Below are 12,151 nucleotides of genomic sequence, written 5' to 3' on the forward strand. Positions count from 1 at the left end.
CCCCTGTCCCCACCCCTGTTCCCAGCACCTGTCCCCACCCCATGTCCCACCTCCTGTTTATCACCCCTTCTCCTTTCTCACCTCCCCATCTCCCTATGTCACCTTTTCACATTCTTATATCACCTTCCCAAATCCTCATGTCATCTTCTGACATCCTACCATCACCTCCCTACCTTCTTATGTCACCTCTCAACATCCTCATGTCACCTTCCGACAACCTCATGTCACCTTCCGACATCCTCATGTCACCTCTCAACATCCTCATGTCACCTCTCAACATCCTCATGTCACCTTCCGACATCCTCATGTCACCTCTCAACATCTTCATGTCACCTTCCGACATCCTCATGTCACCTCACAACATCCTCATGTCACCTCACAACATCCTCATGTCACCTCTCAACATCCTCATATCACCTCTTGACGTCATGTCTCTTCCCAACATCCTCATATTACCTCCAGACATCCTACCATCACCTCCCGACATCTTATCCCCATGTCACCTCCCAACATTGTCATATCACCTCCCGACATCATCACGTCACCCCCTGACATCCTAACATCACCTCCTGACATCCTCACGTCACCTCCTAACATCCTCACGTCACCTCCTGACATCCTCATATCACCACCAAACATCATCACGTCACCTCCCGACATCCTCACGTCACCTCCCGACATCCTCACGTCACCTCCTGACATACTCATATCACCTCCCAACATCCTCATATCACCTCCAGACATCATCACGTCACCTCCTGACATCATCACGTCACCTCTCGACATCCTAACATCACCTCCTGACATCATCACGTCACCTCCCGACATCCTCACGTCACCTCCTGACATACTCATATCACCTCCCAGCATCCTCATATCACCTCCAGACATCATCACGTCCCCTCCTGACATCATCACGTCACCTCTCGACATCCTAACATCTCCTCCTGACATCCTCACGTCACCTCCCGACATCCTCACGTCACCTCCCGACATCCTCATATCACCTCCCGACATCACCACGTCACCTCCTGACATCCTAACATCACCTCCAGACATCATCACGTCACCTCTCGACATCCTAACATTACCTCCTGACATCATCACGTCACCTCCCGACATCATCACGTCACCTCTCGACATCCTAACATTACCTCCTGACATCATCACGTCACCTCCCGACATCATCACGTCACCTCTCGACATCCTAACATCACCTCCTGGCATCATCACGTCACCTCCCGACATCCTAACATCCCCGCCTGACATCCTCACGTCACCTCCCGACATCCTAACATCACCTCCTGACATCCTCACGTCCCCTCCTGACATCCTAACATCACCTCCTGACATCCTCACGTCACCTCCTAACATCCTCACGTCACCTGCTGACATCCTCATATCACCACCAAACATCATCACGTCCCCTCCCGACATCCTCACGTCACCTCCTGACATACTCTTATCACCTCCCAACATCCTCATATCACCTCCAGACCTCATCACGTCACCTCCTGACATCATCACGTCACCTCTCGACATCCTAACATTACCTCCTGACATCATCACGTCACCTCCCGACATCCTAACCTCACCTCCTGACATCCTCACGTCACCTCCCGACATCCTCACGTCACCTCCCTGACATACTCATATCACCTCCCGACATCTTCCCGTCACCTCCTGACATCCTAACATCACCTCCTGACATCCTCACGTCACCTCCTGACATACTCATATCCCCTCCCAACATCCTCATATCACCTCCAGACATCATCACGTCCCCTCCTGACATCATCACGTCACCTCTCGACATCCTAACATCCCCTCCTGACATCATCACGTCACCTCCCGACATCATCACGTCACCTCTCGACATCCTAACATCCCCTCCTGACATCCTCACGTCACCTCCTGACATCCTAACATCACCTCCTGCCATCATCACGTCACCTCCTGACATCCTCATATCACCTCCCGACATCATCACGTCACCTCCTGACATCCTCACGTCACCTCCTGACATCCTAACATCACCTCCTGACATACTCACGTCACCTCCTGACATCCTAACATCACCTCCTGACATCCTCACGTCACCTCCCGACATCCTACCATCACCTCCTGACATCTTATCCTCATATCACCTCCCGATATCCTAATGTCACACCCCATCACCCCCCTTCATCCCCCTGTCCCCCCGTCCCCCATTTAGCTCCGGACATCCTCATGCCACCTACGGAATCCTATTGTTAACTTCCACTAATTATGTAGAAGTCAAGCAACAACTGTTTACTTTTATAGCTTGTGAAGACTCATGGTGGAAAGCAGCAGTTTTTTCCAATCCCACCCAAGACTGTGGCACCCAATCTCCAGGACCGTCCTATGGAAATGAAGGTGTCTGACCGTACTGCCAACGCTTTACGCAATGTGGAGCGCAACCAGTGGCACACAACTTATGACCTCAATCACACGGGGCTTGGCCCGGCCAACCCGCTCAAGCTTGACAACTTCAATGACAAATGTGCCAAGTATGAGGCTACCGGACTCGAGGATGACTTACTGGTCAGTGATAACAAATTTTCTACAAGGGGAGTTAACCGGGGTAAACATCGAAAATTAATATAAACTTTGAGTGCACACATGAGTGATGTGATTGACACATTATCCAACATGATTGGTTTAAAAAGTATAAATCTCACAGTGATAAATCTACAAGCGTGTCCTGGGCCCGTAGAATTTTGATTTGACCCATGGAGTTTCTGAAAATACTTGAATTTAACATGGTGGGACCTACATATTTTAACCATACAGTGGAGAAAGACCCATAAAAACTGACTGTAGATTGATCACTATCTCAGGTGTTTTGAATGCTAATCAAGCTCTTTATACCTTTTGTAGTACCCTCGATCAATAAACACAATTGACCCTCCACGACCTTTTGAGGGCCGCATATCAAAGATGTTGATCCCCAAACCACCAAACCAGAAACCTGACAAGTCCGGAGACCAGAATGCAGGATATGTAAGGTAAGTAAAACTAGGAGGCCAGGTGCTAACTGCCACTTAGGTAATTGGGGATGTGTGACGGGAAGGGGAGGGGGGAGGGGGTTGTGCTGTCAGCAAGTACATGTGCACTTCATCCCATATATCCATTGGAAACAAATTGTGTACAAAATGTTGTCCCCTGAACACCGGAACAGATTCAGTATATATTTACACCTTAATAAGGTAACATCCACTTCTACACTTAATTAGATTTTGAGTGGTCATTTGTGAAGTTAAACGGTCAAAGGACAAACTTGACCACTTTTGAAGTTTGAAGTAAACTGTTTGTGTATAAGATATCTTACAAACCTCTTAACAGATCTAGTTTTTATTTACGCGATAGTGTGAATATATCAAATTCTACAGCCGATTCAACTTTGGTGGGTCATCAGTCAAGGGAAGGGTCAAAAGTCACACTTGACCACTTTGAGTCACAAGGTATCTAAATCCCTGCTCAACTTGATTTTATTATCAATCAGGAGAGTGACCAGGCATGCATGTTCAGCAGGTTGAACTCATAGGGTTAATAAACCAGTTTCAGTATATAGCCCCAAATCCGTTGGTCTTCAGTTCTGATTTAAGTATTTCTATATTTTTTGTATTGCTGTTTGCCAGGATGCAGACTCTCCATGAGAAGGAGGAGGACCGTCTGTGGAACGGTAAAAAGTATGTGAGTTGGCCCGACACAGGTAAAACTTCCACAAAGCAACACAAGACCCTGCGATGGAATGAACTTAACAATGAGGCCCACCCAGAGGTCAATATTGACAAACTGAACGACGTGACAGACGGGGAGTTCCCAGGTGACATCCCGTACAAGCCCACGATAGGTATGCCCGACAGGACAGAGGAGGATTACCTCACCTCAACCAAAGTCAGGCAGGACATGGACTTCCAGCAGATGGAGGCACAAAACCGCTTCAAGGTAAGCTTACAAACAGAAACAAACTGCTTCAAGGTAGGCTTACAAACAGAAACAAATTGCCTCAAGGTAGGCTTACAAACAGAAATAAACTGCTTCAAGGTAGGCTTACAAACAGAAACAAATTGCCTCAAGGTAGGCTTACAAACAGAAATAAACTGATTCAAGGTAGGCTTACAAACAGAAACAAACTGCTTCAAGGTAGGCATACAAACAGAAACAAATTGCCTCAAGGTAGGCTTACAAACAGAAATAAACTGCTTCAAGGTAGGCTTACAAACAGAAATAAACTGCTTTAAGGTTGGCAAACACAGACATGTTTCACAATTAAAGCTTTCATAGAATGCAAATATATAGGATAATGGACAAAACAAATAAGGCTTACACAAGTAAGGCTAGTCTGTGTTAGTATTCTTTAACTTTGTGAAGCTTAAGTAACATTTACCAGTAACTTATTAAAACTTATACTGAAACTGAATTGTTTCTATTGCAGGTTCTTGAGGCACAGTCTCCTGGGCACGAACTGACAGCTCTGAACTGTAAGTACCAGCACGTGACCGACACAGAAAAGCCTCGTACATTCTATAGTCATGAAGGAAAGTACAACGAGGAGCGCGCTGGAATGTACCATACCAGTTACCTTCCAGAGCGCCTCACCAACAGTATGAGCGGACAGGAGCGAAGTCCGCCAGAAATAATGAATACCATGCATTCTCACGTTGACGCTTTAAATCTACCGACAAAGCTGAACAGAGATATGAAAGACGCTCTGAGGTATAGCCGCAGCCTGAACACCAGTACGGCCAATCTGACTGGAGACATGCGCGAAGCCCACGAGGTCTTGACCCCATTACATCATGTTAAGGAGGCACAGAAGATGATCCTCCAGCCGACGGAGGACACTGCGCGAGTACCTGTCCTGGAGAAGGAGACCATTCTAAAGGAAAGTGTCACAGGCAGTAGTTACAACACACACAAGTTTCTACAGGACCATCAGCTTCCTAGGTTTGCCCGTCAGGAACCGCTCAATCTTATGTCCAACGAAAATCAAAATTTAGCCAATGTTCGCCTGATATCGGGACTTAAACCACAGAAAAGTGTATCATTTTCAGACAGCGTCACCGTGGCGAGCGGTGATGAAGATGGAAATGTGCGTATTATCAGTGCTCCGTCCAGAATGCAGCGGGGAGACGGGAAAGAAAATATTCCCCCCGGTAAGATCTGTACCACACAGTATACCAGCTCCCAGGCACTTTACAGTCCTTTTAATGACCAAGAGACACAACCAAAACATGAGCCCTCCATCTTTGAACGTCAGATGAGAGCATTGAACGAGGAAAGAGAAATGGAAAAACAGAGGGAGAGGGAAATGGAAGAACAACCTGCTATCTCCACCCGCCAACCAAGGCGCCGTGCAGCAACTTCCCTAGATACTGAATACCATGATGAATATAGGAGTTTGTCATCCAACATCGCCCCGACCAATTTACGGCATTCCATGCAGTTCAGCACAGCGTATCAGAACCAGTTCCCGACCTACCATGACCTGACATACAAGCAGGACCCACGCTTCATGTGGGAGCCCGGTTTTGGCTCACCCAGACCCCAGACCAATCTGATCAACATCCAGGATCGTTTCAGCAAGTCTTCTGTCCAAAAGAAGTTCCACAATGAGTTCTGTGAGAGTAATCCAGATCTTCGGCAAAACCTAATCAAAGGGAAAAAACATACATTCTTTGGTATGAATGCCCAAAATTTGCATGGGTGATGATTTGGGCACCGACTTAAATCAATAGGTTTTTAATAGGTAATTCTTGACCATCCATATCACAGGTCTTTTATCATGCATTTTAACCCTTTCTCCCCCTAAGTAACTTTAGTAGACTCTACCATGCATTGATTGATCTGGATGAGTCCATTATGGTCTACAGTGGTGACAGTGTTAAATTGAACATCAAAATGTGTTTTTTTTTATATACATTTTGTATGAAATTGTGACATGCAAAGTTTTTTCTGTTCTTATTACTGATTAGACAGAGGTTAGAATCTAGTGGGATTGATGTGTTAGCACCCCAAATTGTACAACTTTTTCACTTCTATTATCCCGAAAAATAAATTAATGAATGGAGGTAGGGGTAGGTGAGTTGCTAATATAAAATTTTCAGCGTAATTCATGCCTCCATTACCATGAAATCCCACTACAAAATATATTTTGAACAATAAATATTGTTCTCTTTTTAACTACAGGCCTATAATATGTGATTTACATGGACCTGTTACCAGTATGTTATTTCAATGAACTTATCAGCATATAGATGTGACTTCATTATTGAGAGTTAGATATAATCATTGTTTTGTGTATTGTAAAAATTACCAATGTCTTCACTAAAATATATAGCCATTTTTACCCCTTATTCTAATTCCACTTTGATTAAAAACACTGATTCAGTAAAACAAAGCAAGCTCCCGTGAAATATATTATCATCTGATACACATAGGAAACTGTTACAAACGTATCAGTAATTAAATGCTTGTTTCAATTTCATCTCAGATAAATGTAAACTTTAATTAATTGGTGTTTTTCTTGCCTAATATTCCAGTATTTTGATGTTTTAAAAATAATTGTCCCTCTAATCAACAATTTAAATTAGTATAAATAAGTAAATCTTTGGTTTGATAAAAAATAAATAAAAAAATTGTAGCAGCGGATAACGCAGTAGTCTATACCTACATGTGAGACATGTCACTATTACGTTACTGGTCCCCTATAATCACATAACACTATTAAATTATCATTTACACAAAGCTAAAAAAAAGTAATACTAACAATCTGAAAATCTGACTCGCATTTAAAACAAATTTACATAGTCATGTTGGTTATATGGAAAAGGTGCTAATTTGTAGTTACAATGTTAATAAAAATAGTTTAGATATATTTAGTCTATACTTATATATCAGTATAAATACTCTAGCTAAACTGAATTGAAAATAAAATGTAAAAACAACCCGATCAGGGCAATCATCAGCCGATTAATTAGAAGGCTCTCTGTTTTCACTATTAGCAGTATTTAAATAACACACCTTTCAGAACCTGGCTAAACTTTCGAGAGAGAAAGAAAGAAAAAAAAACTATTTGCTTATTTTAGAGACACCTCCATTATGCACTTCAGATTAATTAAACTAAATGAGTGTAGTTTCTACGTCATGTTCTTCAGTGATAAGAATTATGTACATTACTGATCTATAAATAGCCTAGTCAACATTATTATGATCCATGCATGTTTACACTTGGCCGAGTTATGCAAGATTATCCAGATCACATTTTCATCTAAAAAGAGATAAGAGAGAAAAGAATCAAAACTAATAGATATAATATATATCTATAATCAAAATTACACCAACAACGTTACTGGTTTATCTTTATTATTGGAGGACTGGTATTTAAGAGGAAGAAGTTATTCCACTTTAAAAGAATTTTTCTGAGAATATTTCTATAGGCATTGTTGTAAGCCTGTTAGTTTGTTAATATATTTCCTTTATATACTGTAATCATATATTTTGTAACTTAAAATGGTTCTTTTTCTTGTTTTTATTTGTGATACCTTGTCTTGTTCTGGTCAGAATGACAACAGGTTTGAATTTTAATCTTTTGTCCAATCTTTGTTGTCTTTGACATATATTTTATACAATTCATTACATTTCTGGAGTTTGTTATATTTATATAAGACCACGTGTGTGTGTAAAAAGAAGTATTTCAGAAAACTTGTTATATATTATTAGCACATATATCTTATGATGCATGATCTTGTTCACAACAAAGCTTTTGATCGATGGTGGTCAGGTCATGTTGATGCTTTGTTAATGGATCCGAGTCCATATATCCAATCATACTGGATCTTGGTCCTGTTGGCGTTTGCATTTGATGGTCCTTATATTGTTTGTATGATGATTACCACAGGTAAACACAGTGCTGTTGATGGATCATTGTCTTATGAAAGTTTATGTTCACAGATCATGGTCATATGAATGTTTTTTTATGATCATACTCCTGATGATGTTTGTAAGTTACCTGGTGTCCCATTTGTGGTATCACCAATCTGTGCTCATCACATACCTATCAGTATTATAGTGTTTTAATCACTTATTTATCATTATATATTACACATTGTTTGAATGCTTCCATCAGCCTAGTTAGGATAGAATCCTACTTTGTTAACTTATATACATCCGTGTCCATGGACAGCTGTTTCGTGATATCGTTTTGGGATCAGCTGTATTGACCTACCGGTACAATATTCGCCAGTCCGATTATATTCTGGGTCAAATCCACAGCTGTATTTGATATTTACCGGTAATAGGCACTTTCAATATGTCGGCCATTTTAGGGAGAGAATCTCAGAGGAGATCAATTTGTATTTTGATAGTGCTGTATTTCTACCAGTGTGTGCTTTCTGTCCTCAAAAAATTCTAAATGCATAATAAATTTTTAATTTTTAATTGTCTTTTACTCCCAACAGCAGCCGAGTGGAAACGAAATGTTGCTACAAACTTAATCTCTTTGTTTAATGATCAATGTAAGTTCTAATTTTTAAATTGATAACCAAGATAAAATTACATCAATTAATTATAAGGATTGACTGAATTTTTAAAGCCAGGAGGAACGGTTATATCATTGTTTTACATTATCTGTGATACTGCCCGAAACCTAGTACAAGTGACAGCACTATACTGGGTGTCTGGGTGATGGAAGTTGTACATTATCTGTGATACTGCCCGAAAACCTAGTACAAGTGACAGCACTACTGGGTGTCTGGGTGATGGAAGTTGTACATTATCTGTGATACTGCCCGAAAACCTAGCACAAGTCACAGCACTACGGGGTGTCTGGGTGATGGAAGTTGTGTCGGAACATTCGTCGTATTTATAGTTGGTCTACATTAATAACGTTATATGTATATTTTTATAGTTGCATGTTGTTAATTATTATATAATACACTTATCGCACTTTGAAAAGAATTTGACGCTAAACAAATTTCATAAAGTCACGGAACAATGTAAACATGTGTTACTGTATTTCATTCTTTGTCAGGTTTTGGGATGTTTATGACTCTCAACATTATATATATGGTGATAATGATACAGACTGACCAATGATATGCCGTGGTTTAATCCTTAACCAGTCTTTACCGGAGTAGGTACAACAGCCTTCCAGAATTCGGCAGGGCCATGTCTGGATCCATGTTTAACCATGCCTCATTCAATAACAGTTAATATCGCTGCATTGCCATAATGTACATATAAAAAAAAAGTTGAGTTAAGGGAACTTCTTCTCCAATGACATTTAACCTTTATTAAAATATCTAAGGATATATGCTACCTTACAAACTATGATTAGCAGTAGGGTTATCTCCCTTTTAAAGTTTTTATTACTTGATGAAATGATATCAAGCGTCATCCAAGTACACAGACACATCCCTGTGTGTACCTCATGTCACTGATGGTGTAATCTAGTCCAAACATTGATATAAAGGTGTGGGTTTTTTTTATAAGAATAACTAAGAACTCTTTGTGAAACAAAATTCATGTCAAGCTAAGGTAGCATAAATCCTTAAGGTAAATTATGGAACTCTATTGAGCTTGAAAACTTATGATAGAGTAACGGTTCTTCACTGCTGGGTAATAATGTTAAGGGGATTAAACCCGAGACAAATAATGTTTAGTATAACAGTGTACATCAAATGTGATTCTATTTTTCAACCCGTGGACAGAGGTGAGAACACATGTTTTGATTGTCAGTTGCTTTTCTAGTATGCAGTCTTGAGAACACATCAGTTGATTGAGAATAAATACCATTTAAATCCTGATAATTATAATAGCGAATCATTTTTGTGTTAAATTTAAACACTAGTATTATGATACAGACTGTTCTGCAGGTTGTTGAATTATTATGTGTTGGTTTGTGATCCAGTATCTACTTACTATATTATTTTGTGATTGAATTGCACATTCCTTTATGCAATAAACTTTGCTCAAGAACTTTTAGTTGTTCAAGTGTTTTCATAATAATAAATAGCTGTAATCATGGATGCAGTGATTTGCTTTCCTTTGGATTTGCAGTAACTGTTGAAACAGTTATTCTGAGAGCCCGATTAATTTGCCCTCCCAATACCATACCATAATAGTGGAAAACGCTCTCTTTAGAGTCTTAGGTTCTCGGGCCCTCCTGGAATAGGTCATGACAAAATCAGGGGCTCTGTAAGCGTTACTTTGTGGATGATAAAGTGGACTAGTTTGATGTACATCAAAAGAATGATGTGGTATTATTATACCTCGGTCACATTGATTGGCGACACGCTTTAGCAAAGTAATAAAATTTGCGGACATACTGACATATTTGTCCATATTGACAACAGCGGAATCAATTACAAAGGCCAACATACTGACACGGGCGTCCAGATTGACAACAGCGGTAATATTTACATAGGCAAACATGTTAATATGAGATGTAAAATCAAAACCCTTTGAAATAAATATTGCGGTGACTTTTCCATTGTGCTAATTAATTACCATACCAGGAATACTTTCAGGAAGAATTCATTAATTCAAATGTTAACAAATGAACCTTTTCTGTTCTATAGCGTCCCCGATATTTCAGGGGTTATGCTCGCTTTGGCTCTCTGCACCCCTGGAATATGTCATAGCAAAATGTCATATTCCAGGGGTGCAGAGAGCCAAATTGAGCCTTACCCCCAGAGTATCAACTATGGTTCTATTGTACACAGATGTTAAGTATCAATGTGGACCCGAAACAGTTATTACTTTATCTGTACAGTGGACCATACAGAGTAGGGTAGCTACCAAATTTACCTCACACAGTGTCAAGAAGAATGATAAAGGAAAAGCCAGTCCTGAAGATGTGATTATCTCTGTACATTTTATTGTCGTCATCCAATCCAGTCTTACTCAAAAAGGTATAGATAGAGGTGCATAAAGGTCAAACAGCCACTTAAAGAATGAAAAATAGAATTTATAATAAATGACATGATCTTATTGAAACCAGGACCTGAGAAGTAACAGCATCAAACAGCCTGTCTCTACAGCATCAAAACAGCCTGTCTCTACAGCATCAAACAGCCTGTATCTACAGCATCAAAACAGCCCGTCTCTACAGCATCAAACAACCTGTATCTGCAATAATATACCTGTATCATCAACAGAGACTAATTATCTACTAAGGATCCAAGTGACGGTGACTTTCAGCAAAGATTGCTTTCTATAGTAAATATTGAAACTTTTAATTCATTTTGATGCAAAATGTACAAGCTCCAGACATCCTACAGACAGATCTAGAGTACATCCTAATTACACTGTACAGTGGACCACACAGAGTATATCTTATTAACACTGTAAAGTGGACCACACAGAGTAAATCCTAATTACACTGTACAGTGGACCACACAGTAAATCATAATAACATTGTACAGTGGACCACACACAGTACATCTGAATTACACTGTACAGTGGACCACACAGAGTACATCTGAATTACACTGTACAGTGGACCACACAAAGTAAATCCTAATAACACTGTACAGTGGACCACACAGAGTAAATCCTAAAAACACTGTACAGTGGACCACACAAAGTACATCCTAATTACATTGTACAGTGGACCATACAGAGTACATCACAAGTACACTGTAGTGGACCATACAGAGTACATTCTAATGACATTGTACAGTGGACCACACATAGTACATCCTAATTACACTGTACAGTGGACCATACAGAGTACATCCCAAGTACACTGTAGTGGACCATACAGAGTACATCCTAATTACACTGTACAGTGGACCAGAGTATATCCTAATTACACTGTACTGTGGACCACAAAGAGTATGTCCTAATTACACTGTACAGTGGACCATACAGAGTACATTCTAATGACATTGTACAGTGGACCACACATAGTACATCCTAATTACACTGTACAGTGGACCACACAGAGTAAATCCTAAAAACACTGTACAGTGGACCACACAAAGTAAATCCTAATAACACTGTACAGTGGACCACACAGAGTAAATCCTAATTACACTGTACAGTGGACCACACACAGCACATCTGAATTACACTGTACAGTGGACCACACAGAGTAAATTCCTAATTACACTGTACAGTG

At 40.4% G+C, this 12,151-nt stretch overlaps 1 protein-coding gene and 2 long non-coding RNA genes across 3 annotated transcripts in view; 1 reads left to right on the plus strand and 2 right to left on the minus strand.

Moving 5' to 3' along the window:
• LOC110455829 overlaps positions 1-6,785 on the plus strand; it is a 12,418-nt gene extending 5,633 nt beyond the window's left edge. The window contains exons 6-9 of the mRNA XM_021506225.1: positions 2,305-2,565; positions 2,902-3,029; positions 3,663-3,972; positions 4,463-6,785. Coding sequence (XP_021361900.1) covers positions 2,305-2,565; positions 2,902-3,029; positions 3,663-3,972; positions 4,463-5,737 — 1,974 coding nt within the window. The 3' untranslated portion in view covers positions 5,738-6,785. The remainder of the gene's footprint in view (positions 1-2,304; positions 2,566-2,901; positions 3,030-3,662; positions 3,973-4,462) is intronic.
• A 226-nt stretch (positions 6,786-7,011) lies between these two features.
• Positions 7,012-10,001, minus strand: LOC110455830. Its single transcript, XR_002463505.1, has 2 exons — positions 8,825-10,001; positions 7,012-8,750 (listed from the first exon to the last, which is right to left on the minus strand). It is a non-coding gene; the product is annotated as an uncharacterized LOC110455830 (long non-coding RNA).
• Positions 10,002-10,879: 878 nt separating this feature from the next.
• Positions 10,880-11,666, minus strand: LOC110455832. The gene is made up of 2 exons (XR_002463506.1): positions 11,152-11,666; positions 10,880-11,104 (listed from the first exon to the last, which is right to left on the minus strand). It is a non-coding gene; the product is annotated as an uncharacterized LOC110455832 (long non-coding RNA).
• Between the last annotated feature and the right edge of the window lie 485 nt (positions 11,667-12,151).

The sequence above is a fragment of the Mizuhopecten yessoensis genome, unplaced genomic scaffold (genome assembly GCF_002113885.1).
Source record: "Mizuhopecten yessoensis strain PY_sf001 unplaced genomic scaffold, ASM211388v2 scaffold8387, whole genome shotgun sequence".
Lineage (NCBI taxonomy): Eukaryota > Metazoa > Mollusca > Bivalvia > Pectinida > Pectinidae > Mizuhopecten > Mizuhopecten yessoensis.